Genomic DNA, 14,775 nt, shown 5'->3' with positions numbered 1-14,775 from the left:
GAATTTGATTGTGTTTGCAATATTTTGTCACCGTATTTTGTGGAAACCCAACTGCATTTCTTACTGCATGTTACCATTTAGGTATTATTGATGTGAAAAAACAAAATATAGAAACTGGAGTTACGTGTAAGACCTGAGGTGGCAGTAGCGAGTTTAAACATTTCAACTTCCATCTAGTCCCTTTAAGCCACACAGTTGTGCACATTTAGGAACATACTGTAAGTAGTTTGTATATTTACTGTATATTAGTTAAAATACAAAAAACGGACAGTGGGATTGGCAAGAAAATACAAACCCATTCCTTTCTCAATCACACGATTTCGTCGTAAACACCAAACCACTGGGAAAATGAGGTGGGCGGGAGTCCAGGTACCTGTTATTGCAATGCCCCCCATTGTGTATACATTTGGGACAAACAAAAGGCTGCCTCGTCTTATCCTGTCAGCAAGTCTAAATGTATCCATGGAAGTTTTGAGTCAAGTTTATAACCTGCACAAAAGTTCACACCATAAAGTTTGCACATGTTAAACTGCAATTGCCACTCACCGATGGAGCTGGCTTCCCTCCTTTCGCCGTGCACAGCAGAGTGAAATTCTGGGCCTGGTATCGACTGAAGGGAGCGGGCGTGTTTTCTGCAACCACTGAGATGTTGTTGGGGGGAGCTGTGAAGGACAAGAGAAAATCAACATCGACAATACCCTTACACACATTGAATAGACCCTAAATGAACCCGATGTATCCAAGTCTATTTAGCGCACATTTTGCCAAAGTTGAGAGCAAACATTGGCCGCACTACACGTGTAGGTGAGAGGACAAACTGACAGTACCACGATGCCCATTTTAAAAGAAGTTGACTGTTGTGGAATCTGTTCCATTTTGGGATGGAATAAAAGCTCTGCGCATCTCCACTCCAACATTTCTCCAATAATTTATCTTGATATGAGTTGGTAAGCAAAGGCAAGTAAGAAAATATCTTTCTGCACTTGAAATGTTACAGTACTTGATGAACAAAACAAAACAAAAAAAGACAACTCATTCTATCAGATTTCCCAAGATCGCCCAAATCGAGGTCAAATATGATCAATTCCAGGAATCTTTACTTACAACAATAGATTTCTTTGGCAGTGAATGTGTGTTAAAAAAAAAAAAAAAGAAATCCCCAGGAGCTCATCTGAGTCAGATGCAGCTGGAAAGGAAAATCACACCACCAGACCTACATCGGAACATCTCTGGGGATAATGAGAAGTATGTCACAGCGGTGCAAAAAAGTAACAAAGACTTCACAGCACACAACATGTGCGGGAGGTAATGAAAGGATACTTCGAATGTTCTCTCCTCCGCAATATGTGTGCAATTGAGTGTTGTGAATTATGATCACACTTTTCAGAGCCATTTTGTCAGAGTGGAAGTGGCGGTGGAAAAATCAACACAAAACCTTTTGACTGGGAGCACGGTGGCCGATGATGCACACGAACGCAACCCAATTTTAGATGAGATTGAGCGTTGACTCTCATAGCGCCAGACCATATTTGGCACATGCGGTACACGCACGTGTGTTTTTCATTAAATTCATCTATATAGTGCACAAAGATGCCTACTTTGAAATTCATGCATTTACTGCTATCCACAAATATGTTGTCCTTTCTTTAATGCAAAGACAAAATAGGGATTCATGTTTCTTCTTCTCGTCGCAAAATGCATGCTTGATTTTGTGGGGTTTATATTTTTCACTATACATTTATATCTTTTGACACTACTTACTATTCCCTTTGGTTTTGGGGGAATTGTTTTTTACGAGATGGAGCCCCCACCCAGAGACTATAACAATATCATTACGTTGACCAGCTTTGTTAATGAGGTGAACGCAACAATGACGAGCTAAAAGTTGCTTTTTGGTGATGAAAACATGACGAGACGTTTATGAGTTCACGTTCAACAGATGAAAATATCAGACCGGCGCCATCAGGTCACATGACTCACATGCTGCAGGCTGCGCCCCTCTCCCCCATTGACTGCCTGCACTCCAGTCTGAGACTAAAGCTCTGTGGTCTGAGTGCGACTGACAGCGATATCACAGGGACATTTATCATTTCTCAGGACAGTTTTTTCCCCAATTAAATACAGTAGCATAACGCAGAAAGCATGGAGATGAATTAGTGTGCAGACGGCGCCGTTAACGGAAAAAAATATCTCGAAGCAATGATCAACGGATGAGGAGAGCATAGAGCTTTTGCCTATTGTGGTGTAATCTGACTGTCACAAGCTTAGCACAACCTGTCAACCAATTTCCTATACTCATTTTCAACACTTATTGAAGACTAAAACAAAGAGGGCTGTCAAAACAACACTGTGCGGCATCACCTTATTGATGAAAGGATGTCTATACCAGGTTGGCATGATCCTTGCTAGTGAATCTGTTTATGGAATTCTTTTATCTGTGCATAGGACCAGCGATGAGCAAATGTATGACTTTGAGGAGAAAAGGAACAGCTGGTTCTCCTTTAACTTGAGAGGAAATTGTCTTTGTATGAGCTTGAAACTACTTTATAATCTATTGAAGGTTTCTGTACGCCAAACATTACTGGAGATATGACACAAAAGAGAAATGGTTTCCACAGTGATCTTTCTGTGCTTGGCTTTTTTCCTGAATCTATCATGTGGCTCAAGAGCAGACATAGCCTGGCAATTAATTGATTAGAAGCTGGTGGGGGCTGCTGCAGATTTAGCTGCTGACTTGAGCGCCTCTCCATGTTTCCACAGCCCTTAATTGCTTATTGATGGGTTTCATATGGTTGTAAATTAACCTCCGAGCACTCCATTAGCTTCCTGACAAGTCCGTCTCTTCCCAGTGTATGATAAGCTGTCATGGGTGTCGCCTCTGACCGATCATACTCGCACTTCACACAACAGTAATGTCAAGTATCAATGGGCAGCCCACGCTGGGATCGGCCCTTGTGCGCAGACAACAGAGCAGAAACTAAGCTCCTATAGATTTATGAGATTGATTGCTATTTTTCATAGGGCACCATTAGACCTTTGGAAAATACCAGCGATATATTGTTTTCCACTTCGGTAATCGTTTGAGATGCTGTTGGATATTTGCCCCCTTGCAGCTCAGCAATGCACAAATAATTTTAGATGCCATGCATTAGCTTCATGTTACTTTTGGAGCAGATTATACTATTTTAAAGGGCTATTTCAGGATTTTTGACATATAGGGCTTGATTTCCTAGTTATCCAGAGTGTTGTTGATTTCTGGAAATATATATATTTTTTATTCATGCAGTCCTTCTATTTGAAGAGTTTAGTGGTGCTAGGCTAGTGCTAGGCTAGCGCATGTCTGTGGTAACTAGTAGCCTGCATTAAAAACAGTCTGACCCAAGCGCAGTGCACCTGAGGCAAATCACAATATAACACCATAGACTACTGGTATAAATGTCTGTGTTGAGTGAATAATTTTTGAAATATAACTATTTTGCATTTAAAAGAACTTATATTCGAGTAGCATCAGCTTCCTGATTGTAAGCTACTCAGCGGCGGAGTGATCTGCTAGCTTACCGGATCTACAGTAGTTTGTTTACCTGCGGCCGGCAATTCTACAGGTGGAATTCACAAAGGACCTTTCTACAAATCAGATATGGCAACGTTTGGACGACTACCAGGCTACTAGTTACCATAGACATGTGCTAGCCTTGCCTAGCACCACTAAAGTCTTCAAATATGCTAATAATACTGCATGAAAAATAAAAAAAAAGTCACACTCTGGATAACTAGGAAATGAGGCCCTATGTCAAAAATCCTGAAATATCCCTTTTTTTCACAGCTCTGAATGGACTTGTCTCCAACTATACATTTCTGACCTCATTCACTTTTTTTTTTACCACCCCCCTAGGATAAGAAGAGGGTTAAGATAAGATAGTAAAATGTACAATCTCAGGGGACAGGGCCTTCGCTGTTAAAATAGCCTCTTTTAAAAAGAGTTTTAAGCATTGTTTTAAGATCCCTTTCACTCTACGACTTTTACCACCAAAGGAGTTGTGTGGCTCACTGTGTCTTTTATTCTCTTTTTTTTCATGCTCCCACAAACAACTCCACTTCTATCAAGCAGTTTTCATTATTAACAACACAAAGCATTTTTGTCTGCGTAACTCCACCCGTCCTTGATGTTACAGAGAGTAAACAAGACAAAATTCAATGGCATAAGGTGATCATTGTTTTCAAGTATCACATTCGCCTTGACTATTGCTAATCCTCCTCAAACAGTTCAATGGCGGAGAACATTGGATTTAGTTCATTAGAATAAATCACTAATGTGGCCTTGCAAGAGTGGATAGACAAACAGTTTGTGCTCTTGAGTGAGTTTAGTTCAGCAACTTCAGATCGATCACAGTGCTCTTTTGTTTTGTGCCCAGTAGGTGGGGCCCACATGAAGAGAGTTGACACTGAAGATAACAGCAAGCCGCACACACTTTAAACAATACACAAAGTATACAGCGCACATCATTACACAGAGCACAGCAGTATGGAATTAAAATGACTGACTGTGGAGATAAAGTTTCACTTAAATCACAACTTTCTGCTCCAATATTAAAAAAAGAAGTAATATACATTTATAGTTCTTGTGTTTTATCTTGGTCCGATCATTTTAGGTCAGGTCTCATATTAGTAAAAAAGCATGTTGACAAGGTTGGATTATCTGTGTTATCAGTGACCAAACAGCCACAGAAAAGAGTAAAGTATTTTCCGTCACTTGAGTATTTTATTTGTGTCAATACATCTTGGTAAGCCTATGTTTGCATGAACTTCAATTTATATTCAGGGAGGCTGTTTCATGTGCAACTGGTTGACGCTATGTGTTAAAGACACAAACAAATACTATATATTGATGTGCCATGAGCCAAAGTTCAGTATATTGAAGCATGTCCAATGACATATGATGCAGTGTCTAGCTTGGGTAAGACAACTCACTACCCCAGCCGACATTGAGGATGTTGTTGTGGTTACCACTTTGGGGAAAATTATTACATTTATATTTTGAAAAAAAAAAAATCTCAACACAGTGTGCGACAGATTGTAGATCACATTGGAAGTAATTTAGTCCTACATGCAATGTAACGTTTTGGCCTGTGGCCTTTGTCAGGCAGAATTCTGCTCATGTTGCAAGTAAGACAATCAATCAATTAATTAATTAATTAATCAATCAATCAATCAATCATTTTGTATAGCCCAGGAGTGTCAAACATATACGGCTCGAGATGATTTAATCTGGCCCCTGCCCTGTACAGCATGAATTCCAGAATATGTGTAAAAAATAAATAGAAAAAAGTAAGTCTCTAGCCCATTCTTGTGCAGTGTTATGTTTTTTTTAAAGAATAACTAGAATGCTCATTCTAGCCACTAGGGGGCATTAAATAAAACAGCTTACCACCACCGAGTGTGGAGTGAATGAATAATGACTACTATGTAGCACTTTGAGGAACTTGTGACACAGGCTTGTAAAGTGCTTACAAGTGTAAGCCGTTGTTATTAATGAAGCTATAGTCAAGTTGGAGCTTTGACCAAATCACAGCTTATTATTATTTATTGTAAAAATGTTCTCTATTATATGTGTCCCGTGTCCCAAAATGAGTTTGACACCCCTGGTATAGCCCAATGTCACAACAGGAGTTGCCTCACAATTCCAGGGTACAAGACAGTAGATTGTTTTCTGTTTAATGTTTGGCTTCAGTTGTGGCATCGCTCAAGCACCTGCCCAAGCGAGCCATGTAAGAATATCCCATTTTAATTAAATCAATATCCAAAATAGCATTGAGCTTTATTGTCCAAAACATGTTCTCTTGGGACTGGCATTTGTAAAATATACGTGTAAAAACTAAACTTATATAAAAGTATGTATATTGTGTGTCAAGTGCCTCCACCACACCCAGTTAATTTGCATGGATTACTGCTTCACTGTCAGGCCAAATTGCATTCTCCCGGTAGCGGTGACGAGGACAAGAGTGGGGGCGGCAGGGCCGGAGCCTGGTGGCTGTCAAGTAGAGGAAAAAGAGAAGATACAGAAACAAAAGCCTATGTCACACTGAACAAGTTTCCCACTTTTAAAAGCCATTAATCATACGTAGGAATACAGCGACACACCACTTTGAAATTCCAGCTTGTACATGGGAAATTAGGAGTATCTTTGCGCGTCAGCTTTACAGCCAAATGCATTGGCCTAATGAAGTTTGCAAGAAGTTTGAGAATCACCTAATAACATGCTCAACACTACGGACATGGCATCAAAACTCTGTCAATCATTTATGGAATTCACAAGAACTCAGATTTTGAAAGGTGACACTGGACAGGAAAAAAAAAAGCCAGGAATAGTCTTCTACTATCCGCTCTCTTTCCCACATGCTAAGAAAGAAAAATGTTGCAACAGTATAGCCTAGTCCACATCTCCCTCGGTGCATATATGGCAACAAAAAAACATCCTTGGACTTGTGTTCTTTTAATGAGGACAAGTGGGACAGTTGAGGGGGACGTTGCCAGTGCAATTTAAAGTCTCTCTCTTTACAAATGACGGTCGGTGGCAGATGGGACTTACCCCGTACTGGCCCATTTCGGCGCTGACTGGCACTCTTATCCCTAAAGTCTATTATTGCTTAGGGGCAGAGGTTTAGAGTTGGCAATCTGTTACAATTTGGCTCTTTTACCCCTCTCCTTTCTGGCCTCTCCCAAGCCGCCTCCCTATGGCTGCCCGGTAATTCACAGGCCATTGATGACGATCCAGAGCGCCGGACCCTCACAGACACATTCCAGGGGGCAGGTGTTTGGTTTTATGACAATTTAGCAACCAAAGGGAGTAGGCTGAAACTGTAAAGCTTTCGAAATGAGTATGTTGTAAACGCCTTTATCGCGTAACCGCGGCCGATCCAAGATGAAAGATCAAGTTAATGCTTCAGCCTATCAATCATGGCATTACATAAACCTCGATTTCATAGCAGGTAAAATGAGCAAGTGTAAGAATTTGCATGAATCTGACAAAGCACTTTGAATTGCCTTGTGTATGAATTGTGCTCTACAAATAAACTCGCCTTGCCTTGCCTTATAAATGATTGGCAGGTATACAAAATACATAGAGAGTTGCGTCTTTAGTGTTGACATTCCAAAATCTCAAACGAGCCCACCCTGGTCCTTCTAAACCTTTGTGGAGCCGAGTTACATCGTGGTAAAAAATCGTAAATTTACTTCAGAAGTAGAGGTTCCTTCTCCAATATATAACTTTTGTGTGCACATTTAATGAAGCACATGCTCTGATTCTTTTTAAAAATTAATAGATACATATAATATAATATAATATAATATAACAATGATGATCACAATAAAATAAAATAAAACTAGGTTTGTGGAAAAACAAAAGCCAAAAGCCTTTAGAATTTTCATGTGGGTCAAGAAAATTCAGCTAGAAATGAATGAATTAATAAGAATGGGTTATTTTCCCAGTTTTACATTGGAAAAAAAAAAGGACTACCATCCAATAAAGAGTTTTTTGTTCTGTTTTTTGTTTTTTTGTTTTTTGCCAAAGGGCGCCTTCAAAACTGCTGGCCCTCAGGCTTCTTTTTTTTCTCTCTTCGTTTTATTGGCACACATCACCAGTGACGGTACTTTTTACTGCAATCTTCATAATTCCACACAATTAAAACCTCAAAAGGTAACATTTAGTGTGAGACAGAGCAGGCATTATAGTTCCATGCTCTAAATACTAACCGCGTTGGTTACGGTTACGCATTGACCACTGATCTGTGGCCCAAGTAGGCTCAATCAGTGTTTCTATTTCTTTCTTCTTCTTCTTTTTTTGTCTATGTTGATATCTATGCTGGTTTGTTGGTGGCTAGTAACTTTAGAAAACTACTAGTAACAAAAAGGACCCAAAAAGTTTCATGTTAAGCCCTACCGACCACCAAACGACCACTCACTCACCCAGCCGTGCGGTGTGCACTGTTTGTAAAAGCTTACTCGTTGTGTCGAGAAACTGTCATTTTGTTTGGGACGGATGATAATTAGCAGCCTTTGGTAATTGCTAGTTGCCCAATTTGACAGCACACAACAAAGCCGCACCATACACAGTAACTAGACTTTAGATTAAGGCAGATTGTAAAGCAAGGTAAGGCTGCGTGGTGAGTTCCCATATCAAACAAACTGGAACAAGCTCCATCTGGATAATGGAATACAGAGCCAAAAATATCTTCTTTTTTTTGCAGAAAAGTATCTGGCAAACACGCACATCTAATTACCCACAAAGTGCACATCCAAATCCCCGGCCTACAAGGGTAGCATTAGCGCCACAATGTAATAATACTCCAAAGCTCTTTTTTTTTTCTCCTGTTCTGAGAATAATTTAGTAGACCTTGAAAACTGAAGGTACATTTTTTCTTTTAAAAGCTTATTTTTTTTATTCTTATTATTCTTATTCTTATTCTTATAATAATAAGTTGAGTTGGAGCTACCAAAGAAAAGAAACAGTAGTGATGATGTTTCCCCCGTCACGTGATTGATGTGAATATAGGGGATCATTTGTATAATGGGTCATTTGGTAAGTTCTTTTCTATGCTATGTGCCGCATAATTCCTGTGCTGTTTCACTGCAGAGGTGAACGTGGAAAAGGTATTAGACATTGTAGAGTTTATAATAGCTCCTTTTTTTAGTCGGTAATAGGCTGATGGCTAATGTGAGAACATACTTTCATGATTGAATACAATTAGGCCCATTGGTATTATATATTGTACAAAGCAAATGAATTTCTTACCGATTAAGTACAAGTGAAATGAATTGAATGGGAAAAGCCTTTAGCTGAGGTCTTTGGTTAGAAAACACTCATTTTTATTTTATTTTTATTTATTGATTTTTTGAATTGTTTGAGAAATACAATCATTTACTCTGGTCTTCTACAGCCAACCTCCCAGTGTAATAAAGTGTGTTTATTTGTAACCAAGCCAATGAACTAGAATGCAATGAATGTGAAGAAATGATTGTATAATTTATTATTGGTTTATTGGGGCTCATTTCCATCTGTCACCCCCCCAACACCAACTCTCATTCACCCTGGCCTATTGTACATGTTTTTAGTGGTAGGGGAAACCAGATTACCCAGAGGAAACCTACGCAGACATGGGGAGAACATGCAAACTCCACACAGAAAGGCCCCGTCCAGGGAATTGAACTCGGGATCAAGCAATAGCCAATTCAGTAGTTCTACATTATGTGTGCGACCTGATTCACCCTCACGCTCCCTCTCGCGCTCTCAGGTCAGCAGATCAGTTTACAACAGGTCGTTTCAAAAACCATGCGAGCTTTCTCTGCTGCTGATCTGAGGCCATCAGAGATTAGACAGGCCCAGTCTCCACCTGTTGTTAAATCTCTCCTAAAACGACTGCTCTCAATCGCAGAATGATATGCATGTTACACTGTGGTGTGGCCAACTGTTCAGTTTTTATTATATTTATATATGTTGGTTTGGTGCATTCCAGTGAATACAAATTGGATATGACAGTGTTTCAGAGCAGCCGATTGGATTGCTTTGATTGCCCATCGCCTCTCTGGTATTTGAACTGTGCTTGTCAGCCAAAATGGGCTTGCACCTGTATTTTCTCGACTTCCGTGCAGAGGTTTATCCCCCAATATTTACTGGACCCAGCAAATATTGAGACTGACGTCCTCACTTCATGAGGAAAACAAGAAAATACACAAAGCGCTTCTGATTTAATTTCTCAAAGGACATAGCATGGTTTTCCATTTGTTGTCATTGCTGCAGTAGAGCTAGTCTGCTTATCCTTTCACTTTCTGCTTGTTTTCCAAACACTATCATGATCCAAAAAAGCTGATTACAAAACAGTCTATTTGCAGTGCATTTCATTTTGAGCTTTTACAGGTTTTACATTCTGAATTTATTTTTGTTGGCATTTTAAATGGATATTTGAGGATGTTTGACATAGCGCCTCATTTCATGTTGTTGATTTCTGGAGATTATAATTTTTTTTAAATCATGCAGTCCTTATATTTGAAGAGTTTAGTGGTGCTAGGCTAGTGCTAAGCCAGTGCATGTCTGCAACCTCTTCAAAATCATTGGGTGGTCCTCCTACGTTACCATATCTGATGTGTAGAAAGCTCCTTTGTCAATTCCACATGTAGTAATGCAAACTACTGTAGATCTGGTAACCTAGCAGATCACTCGCCGCTGCGTAGCTTACAACCAGGAAGCTGATGCTGCTCAAATGTAAGTTATTTTAAATGCATAATGGTTATATTTCAAAAATGATTCAGTCGACACAGACATTTATATCGGTAGTCTGGTGTTATAAGTGATTTGCCTAAGGTGCACTGTGCTTGGGTACTAGCTACCATAGACATGTGTTAGCCTAGCACTAGCTAACAACGTATTTTATATTATTTAACATAACCTTTATGGATGGAATGCGTCGCTGTGTCTTCATTGAATGTGGTGCAAAGTTAATGTCTCAAGTAGTCCACTTCTAAAGAACATTTGTGTCTGTCTCCCTCATTTTGTCCACATTAGGCCAACGAAATCATTGCACATGGCAGTATACATTGAGTGTGCCTCAAATTCCCAGCAGCTATTCTGTCATCTGCACAACACCAGCCAAAACCCATGAGCTGCTTTCTACCGAAGTAAGAGATGCCAGATCATCTTGTTCAGGGTGGAACGTGGGAACCTTTTGAAAAGCGGATGGTAATGTTAAAGAGGGTCACACTGGGCTGGGTGAGGGGCTGCATGTGAGGTTTGTATCCATGCCTTTTTCAGACACAAACATACTGTGGCTGAGGGAGCAGTATATATAGATTTCCGTATAGGCATATTTTTCTCATGGCCACTCTGTCGTCACGGTGCAATGCGCCTTTCGTCATCACTTCAAAATCCCTCCGTGAGGCTTTGTTCCTGATCGCAAATTGATTTTATTGTGGGTGGATGCCTTCAGCGACCATTGGTCCTTGTTTTTTTGCAAGAAAACGGGCGTGCTGTAACCGTGAATTCACACCGTTATTTGACAATGATCCAGGAGTTGTTGTTTTCTGTTTTTTTATTTGAGCTGAAACAACCTTGTAACTTTCTTTAGTGCTGTCCCTGGACTCTACAGCCATCAACACTTGGTATCTAAAGATTTTTTTCTTCCGTTCCTGTTCCGTTCTGTGTCCTGCCCCTCACGAGCACGGGTCGCCACATGTAATCATCTGCTTTTAATTTGCATATTGACCGCCAGTGGAATTTATTCCACTCTTGATGCAATCCTTTCTGATGTAAAGTTGTTTGTGGCTGTTTGTTGTTTGTTTGCTGACCATTAGTTTGTCATGAATTACCATTTACCATAACTTAAAATGTTTTCTGCGAATGATCATCCCTAAAAATGTCTGCATTTTTGCAGAATTGACATTTAATATATGCTCTCTATTAAGGATCGTGTTTGAACCACAATCCAGAATTTGAATCATTGCTTATTTCTATGAAACCAATTCAGCAGACACATACATGGTAAATTATTCTAAAGCCACATGAATAACCATTGTCATCATTGCTCTACATCACAAGGCCGATTAAAAAGTGACAATATATGCAAAAAACAAAAACTATATGAAGAAATTATACCAACATTAAATGCTTCAATTGCTTGTAATTTTGTCAAAAATAATGCAGGAGTATTTGCATATAAACCACATATATAGAAGAAAGTTCCTGACATTATCTGAATTTCCTGTTTCCTTTTTTGCCTTTTTGGCTCCATCTCCTTCCAACTTTTTGAGAAATGTCCACACTGAGAGGAAATCCATTCGATCCGTGGCCATAGGCTTCTTTCAGGCCCTTCCTGAAGCTGTATTTTTTTTTGCTCAACACAAATTTATCGGCTGTCGCGCTGTCTTTTGTGCTGCCGAAAAGATGAGTGTCAAATGTCTGCTAGCCAGAGACCACACTGAAAGGTGCCCACGCCACTTCAAGAAATGTCTAGCACTTTTTTTTTTTTTACTTTAAGTGCAAGATGGCCAAGACAAAGTGAAAAGGTGCGGTTTGGAAGATGCAGGTCTGTAATGTCCCTGTCTTACAAGGTGCTCTGGTGAGTTTACGATACATGAAACATGACATGACATTTTTTTCTTTAATTTATCTTAAAAAAGTCTTAAAAACGGCAGCCTTTGTGAACAGAAACACCACTATTATGATCGATATTATTATTGTTTCAGAGGAGCACTTAAAGCAGCCAGCCAGGTTTCATCTGGGTGCTCTGGTTTTCCCTAACTCCAAACATGCAGGTAAGGCTGGCGCTCAGTGACGGTGCGATCTATCTATCATTCTATCTATCTATCTATCTATCTATCTATCTATCTATCTATCTATCTATCTATCTATCTATCTATCTATCTATCTATCTATCTATCTATCTATCTATCTATCTATCTATCTATCTATCTATCTATCTATCTATCTATCTATCTATCTATCTATCTATCTATCTATCTATCTATCTATCTATCTATCTATCTATCCATCCATCCATCCATCTGCCTGCCTGCCTGCCTGCCTGTCTGTTTGTCTAGAATACTATATATTAGTGGTGGGACTCTATCATCATTTTCAATCATGTTTATTATTATTTGTTTTTCTTTTTATTGCATATATATATGGTATGTTTTAGATGCTTGTATTTTCCTACATTTGAACTTATTTTATGTGGAGAAGTGAGGCCTGGTGATCATTTCAAAGACATTAGCAGTTTGATCTATTTTGGAGAATAATCTTTTTCAATATTTGTTTATGTTGGCTTAACACGTTTGACAGCATTTTTTTTTTTTTTGCTTTTATATATATATTTATACACGCACATACATACATACGTACATTCATATTGCACTATGGTTCAGCGCTGTTTTGCTTTTGCTTATGGCGTCCTTGATGAATAATAGGAAGTGCCGCATTTTATAATGTTACAGTTTGTTGTAAATATATCTCACTTTTTTTTGTGCAAGATTTACAGTGTGTGGGAGATTGAATTTTTCACATTATGTTACAAGGGCAATACTATACCCAATCTACTCGATGCACAGATTTTATTTCCCTGTGGTATCTAAAAGTAATCAAATGACACATAGGCTACACTATATCACAGATGAGGGAGTTATAAGATCTCATTTTATTTCCAGTTCTGCAAAAATGGGCTCCCTAAGGTGAAAGACCTTATTCTTCAGAGAAAATTGGGTTTGCTAAATGAGAAACAGTGCGAGATATGTTTGTTTTGCCTCAGAGTGTAATTGAAATTGATCAAAAACATGTACAATGGATGTTCTCTACATCATACTGAACCATTTTTATTGTTGTGAATGAAGTGCACTGGGAAGAAAGGGATGTGAGAATTGTCCAAACCCATGCGCTCAGCTAGCTCCAATGTGAGATTCATCGTGTTTAGTTTCCGTACGAAGCAAAGCAAAGCGAGACCACGAGGTGTCAAACTCTGAGCTACAGAGAGAGAGAACCCCGCTCGTCAAATAGAGCAGCGCTGCGTCTTTACTTTGATGATTTAATTTACAGTGCAATCCCTGTAAAGCTTGTAGGTTTACAAGGCCTACAGAAGACCAGTGCGTGTTTCTGACAGGAGGGGGCGTGGCATCTCTCCATCGTGATGTTGCTCATCCACCAACCCAAGTTGTAATTCAGCATTCTCTCTACAAAAGTAAGAAACAAACAAACGAAGATGTAGAATCCCAAACTATACCAGAAGCATTCTTCGCTATTCAAATACATTGACAGTACAAACAGCTAGTATTCCAATCACCCATGTGGAAAAATGTTTCTGGTTGCTCATTCTCTGGAGCAGTGTGTTACAAGGCAAGGTGATTTTGTGGTAAACAGCAGTACTGTTTCATGCTTTGATACAACTGGTCCCTGGGGAGCCGGGGCTGTTTTCTCTGTTGCCTCCTCACTCACCCATGCTTAAAAGGACGGACCCTTGCTGGGCAGAGGAGTGTGGTGAGCAATGAAGACATCCTCCTTAGTGAGCCAGCCAACTTGTGTACATGCGCTGAAGCACTTAAAGGGAGGAAAGGCTGCAGAGAAATAAGCAACAAAGACTGGCTTTGTGAAAGACATCACAAGGTTATTCCAAAGTGATGCTCTAGAAGGCTCTGGGAACTATTTGAAGATGGATACTTCTGTGGTGCGCTTTGAAAAAAAGCTGATTTGCAGAAAGTTTCTTCTTGCTATGTATGTGACAGTTTCAACTATAAGCACCTTGAGTGAAAGTGACAGCCTCTATTTCTGCAATATACAGCTACAGAAGCAATAAAATAAGGAAATATGAATTTAAAAAATCCCTGAAAATCATTTCTATCAGCCTCTGTCTGAGTCTGTTTGTCCACAGGCCTGAACAACAAAACAGGATTGAGAATTTACAGGTTAAGAGTTGAATAAGACTCTCTTGGACTCACTCTGGAAGTGAGAAGTCTCATACCTTAAAAACCTTAAAAACTCACAAAAATAGTATATTTGTTTCCCAAGGTTGTTTTATTCCAAAATAGCTGAAACATTGTGCAGCAGAAACAGAGAACAATGCTTTCTCATCATCCCTAGTGGAGCATTTCTAAATGATTAATGTATGACAGGCAGGGTGATGTTTTTGAGGATTTCGCACAACATTTATCGATGTTGAGCAGGAGAACGGTCTGCATGTTTTCTGTACAGCCTGCAGCACTGGCATCATGCTAACAGTGGGGTCTGCTCGAGACATGTCTGTG

General features: G+C 39.5%; 1 protein-coding gene across 2 annotated transcripts in view; it reads right to left on the bottom strand.

The window, feature by feature from the left end:
• igsf21a (immunoglobin superfamily, member 21a) overlaps positions 1-14,775 on the bottom strand; it is a 177,768-nt gene that overhangs the window by 32,715 nt on the left and 130,278 nt on the right. For both annotated transcript variants that reach the window (XM_079579111.1, XM_079579112.1), the window contains exon 5: positions 547-662. In XM_079579111.1, coding sequence (XP_079435237.1) covers positions 547-662 — 116 coding nt within the window. The remainder of the gene's footprint in view (positions 1-546; positions 663-14,775) is intronic.

This window comes from Gobius niger (assembly GCF_951799975.1).
Source record: "Gobius niger genome assembly, chromosome: 20".
In the NCBI taxonomy this organism is placed as follows: Eukaryota; Metazoa; Chordata; class Actinopteri; order Gobiiformes; family Gobiidae; genus Gobius; species Gobius niger.
This window is presented reverse-complemented; position numbering and strand designations above follow the sequence as displayed.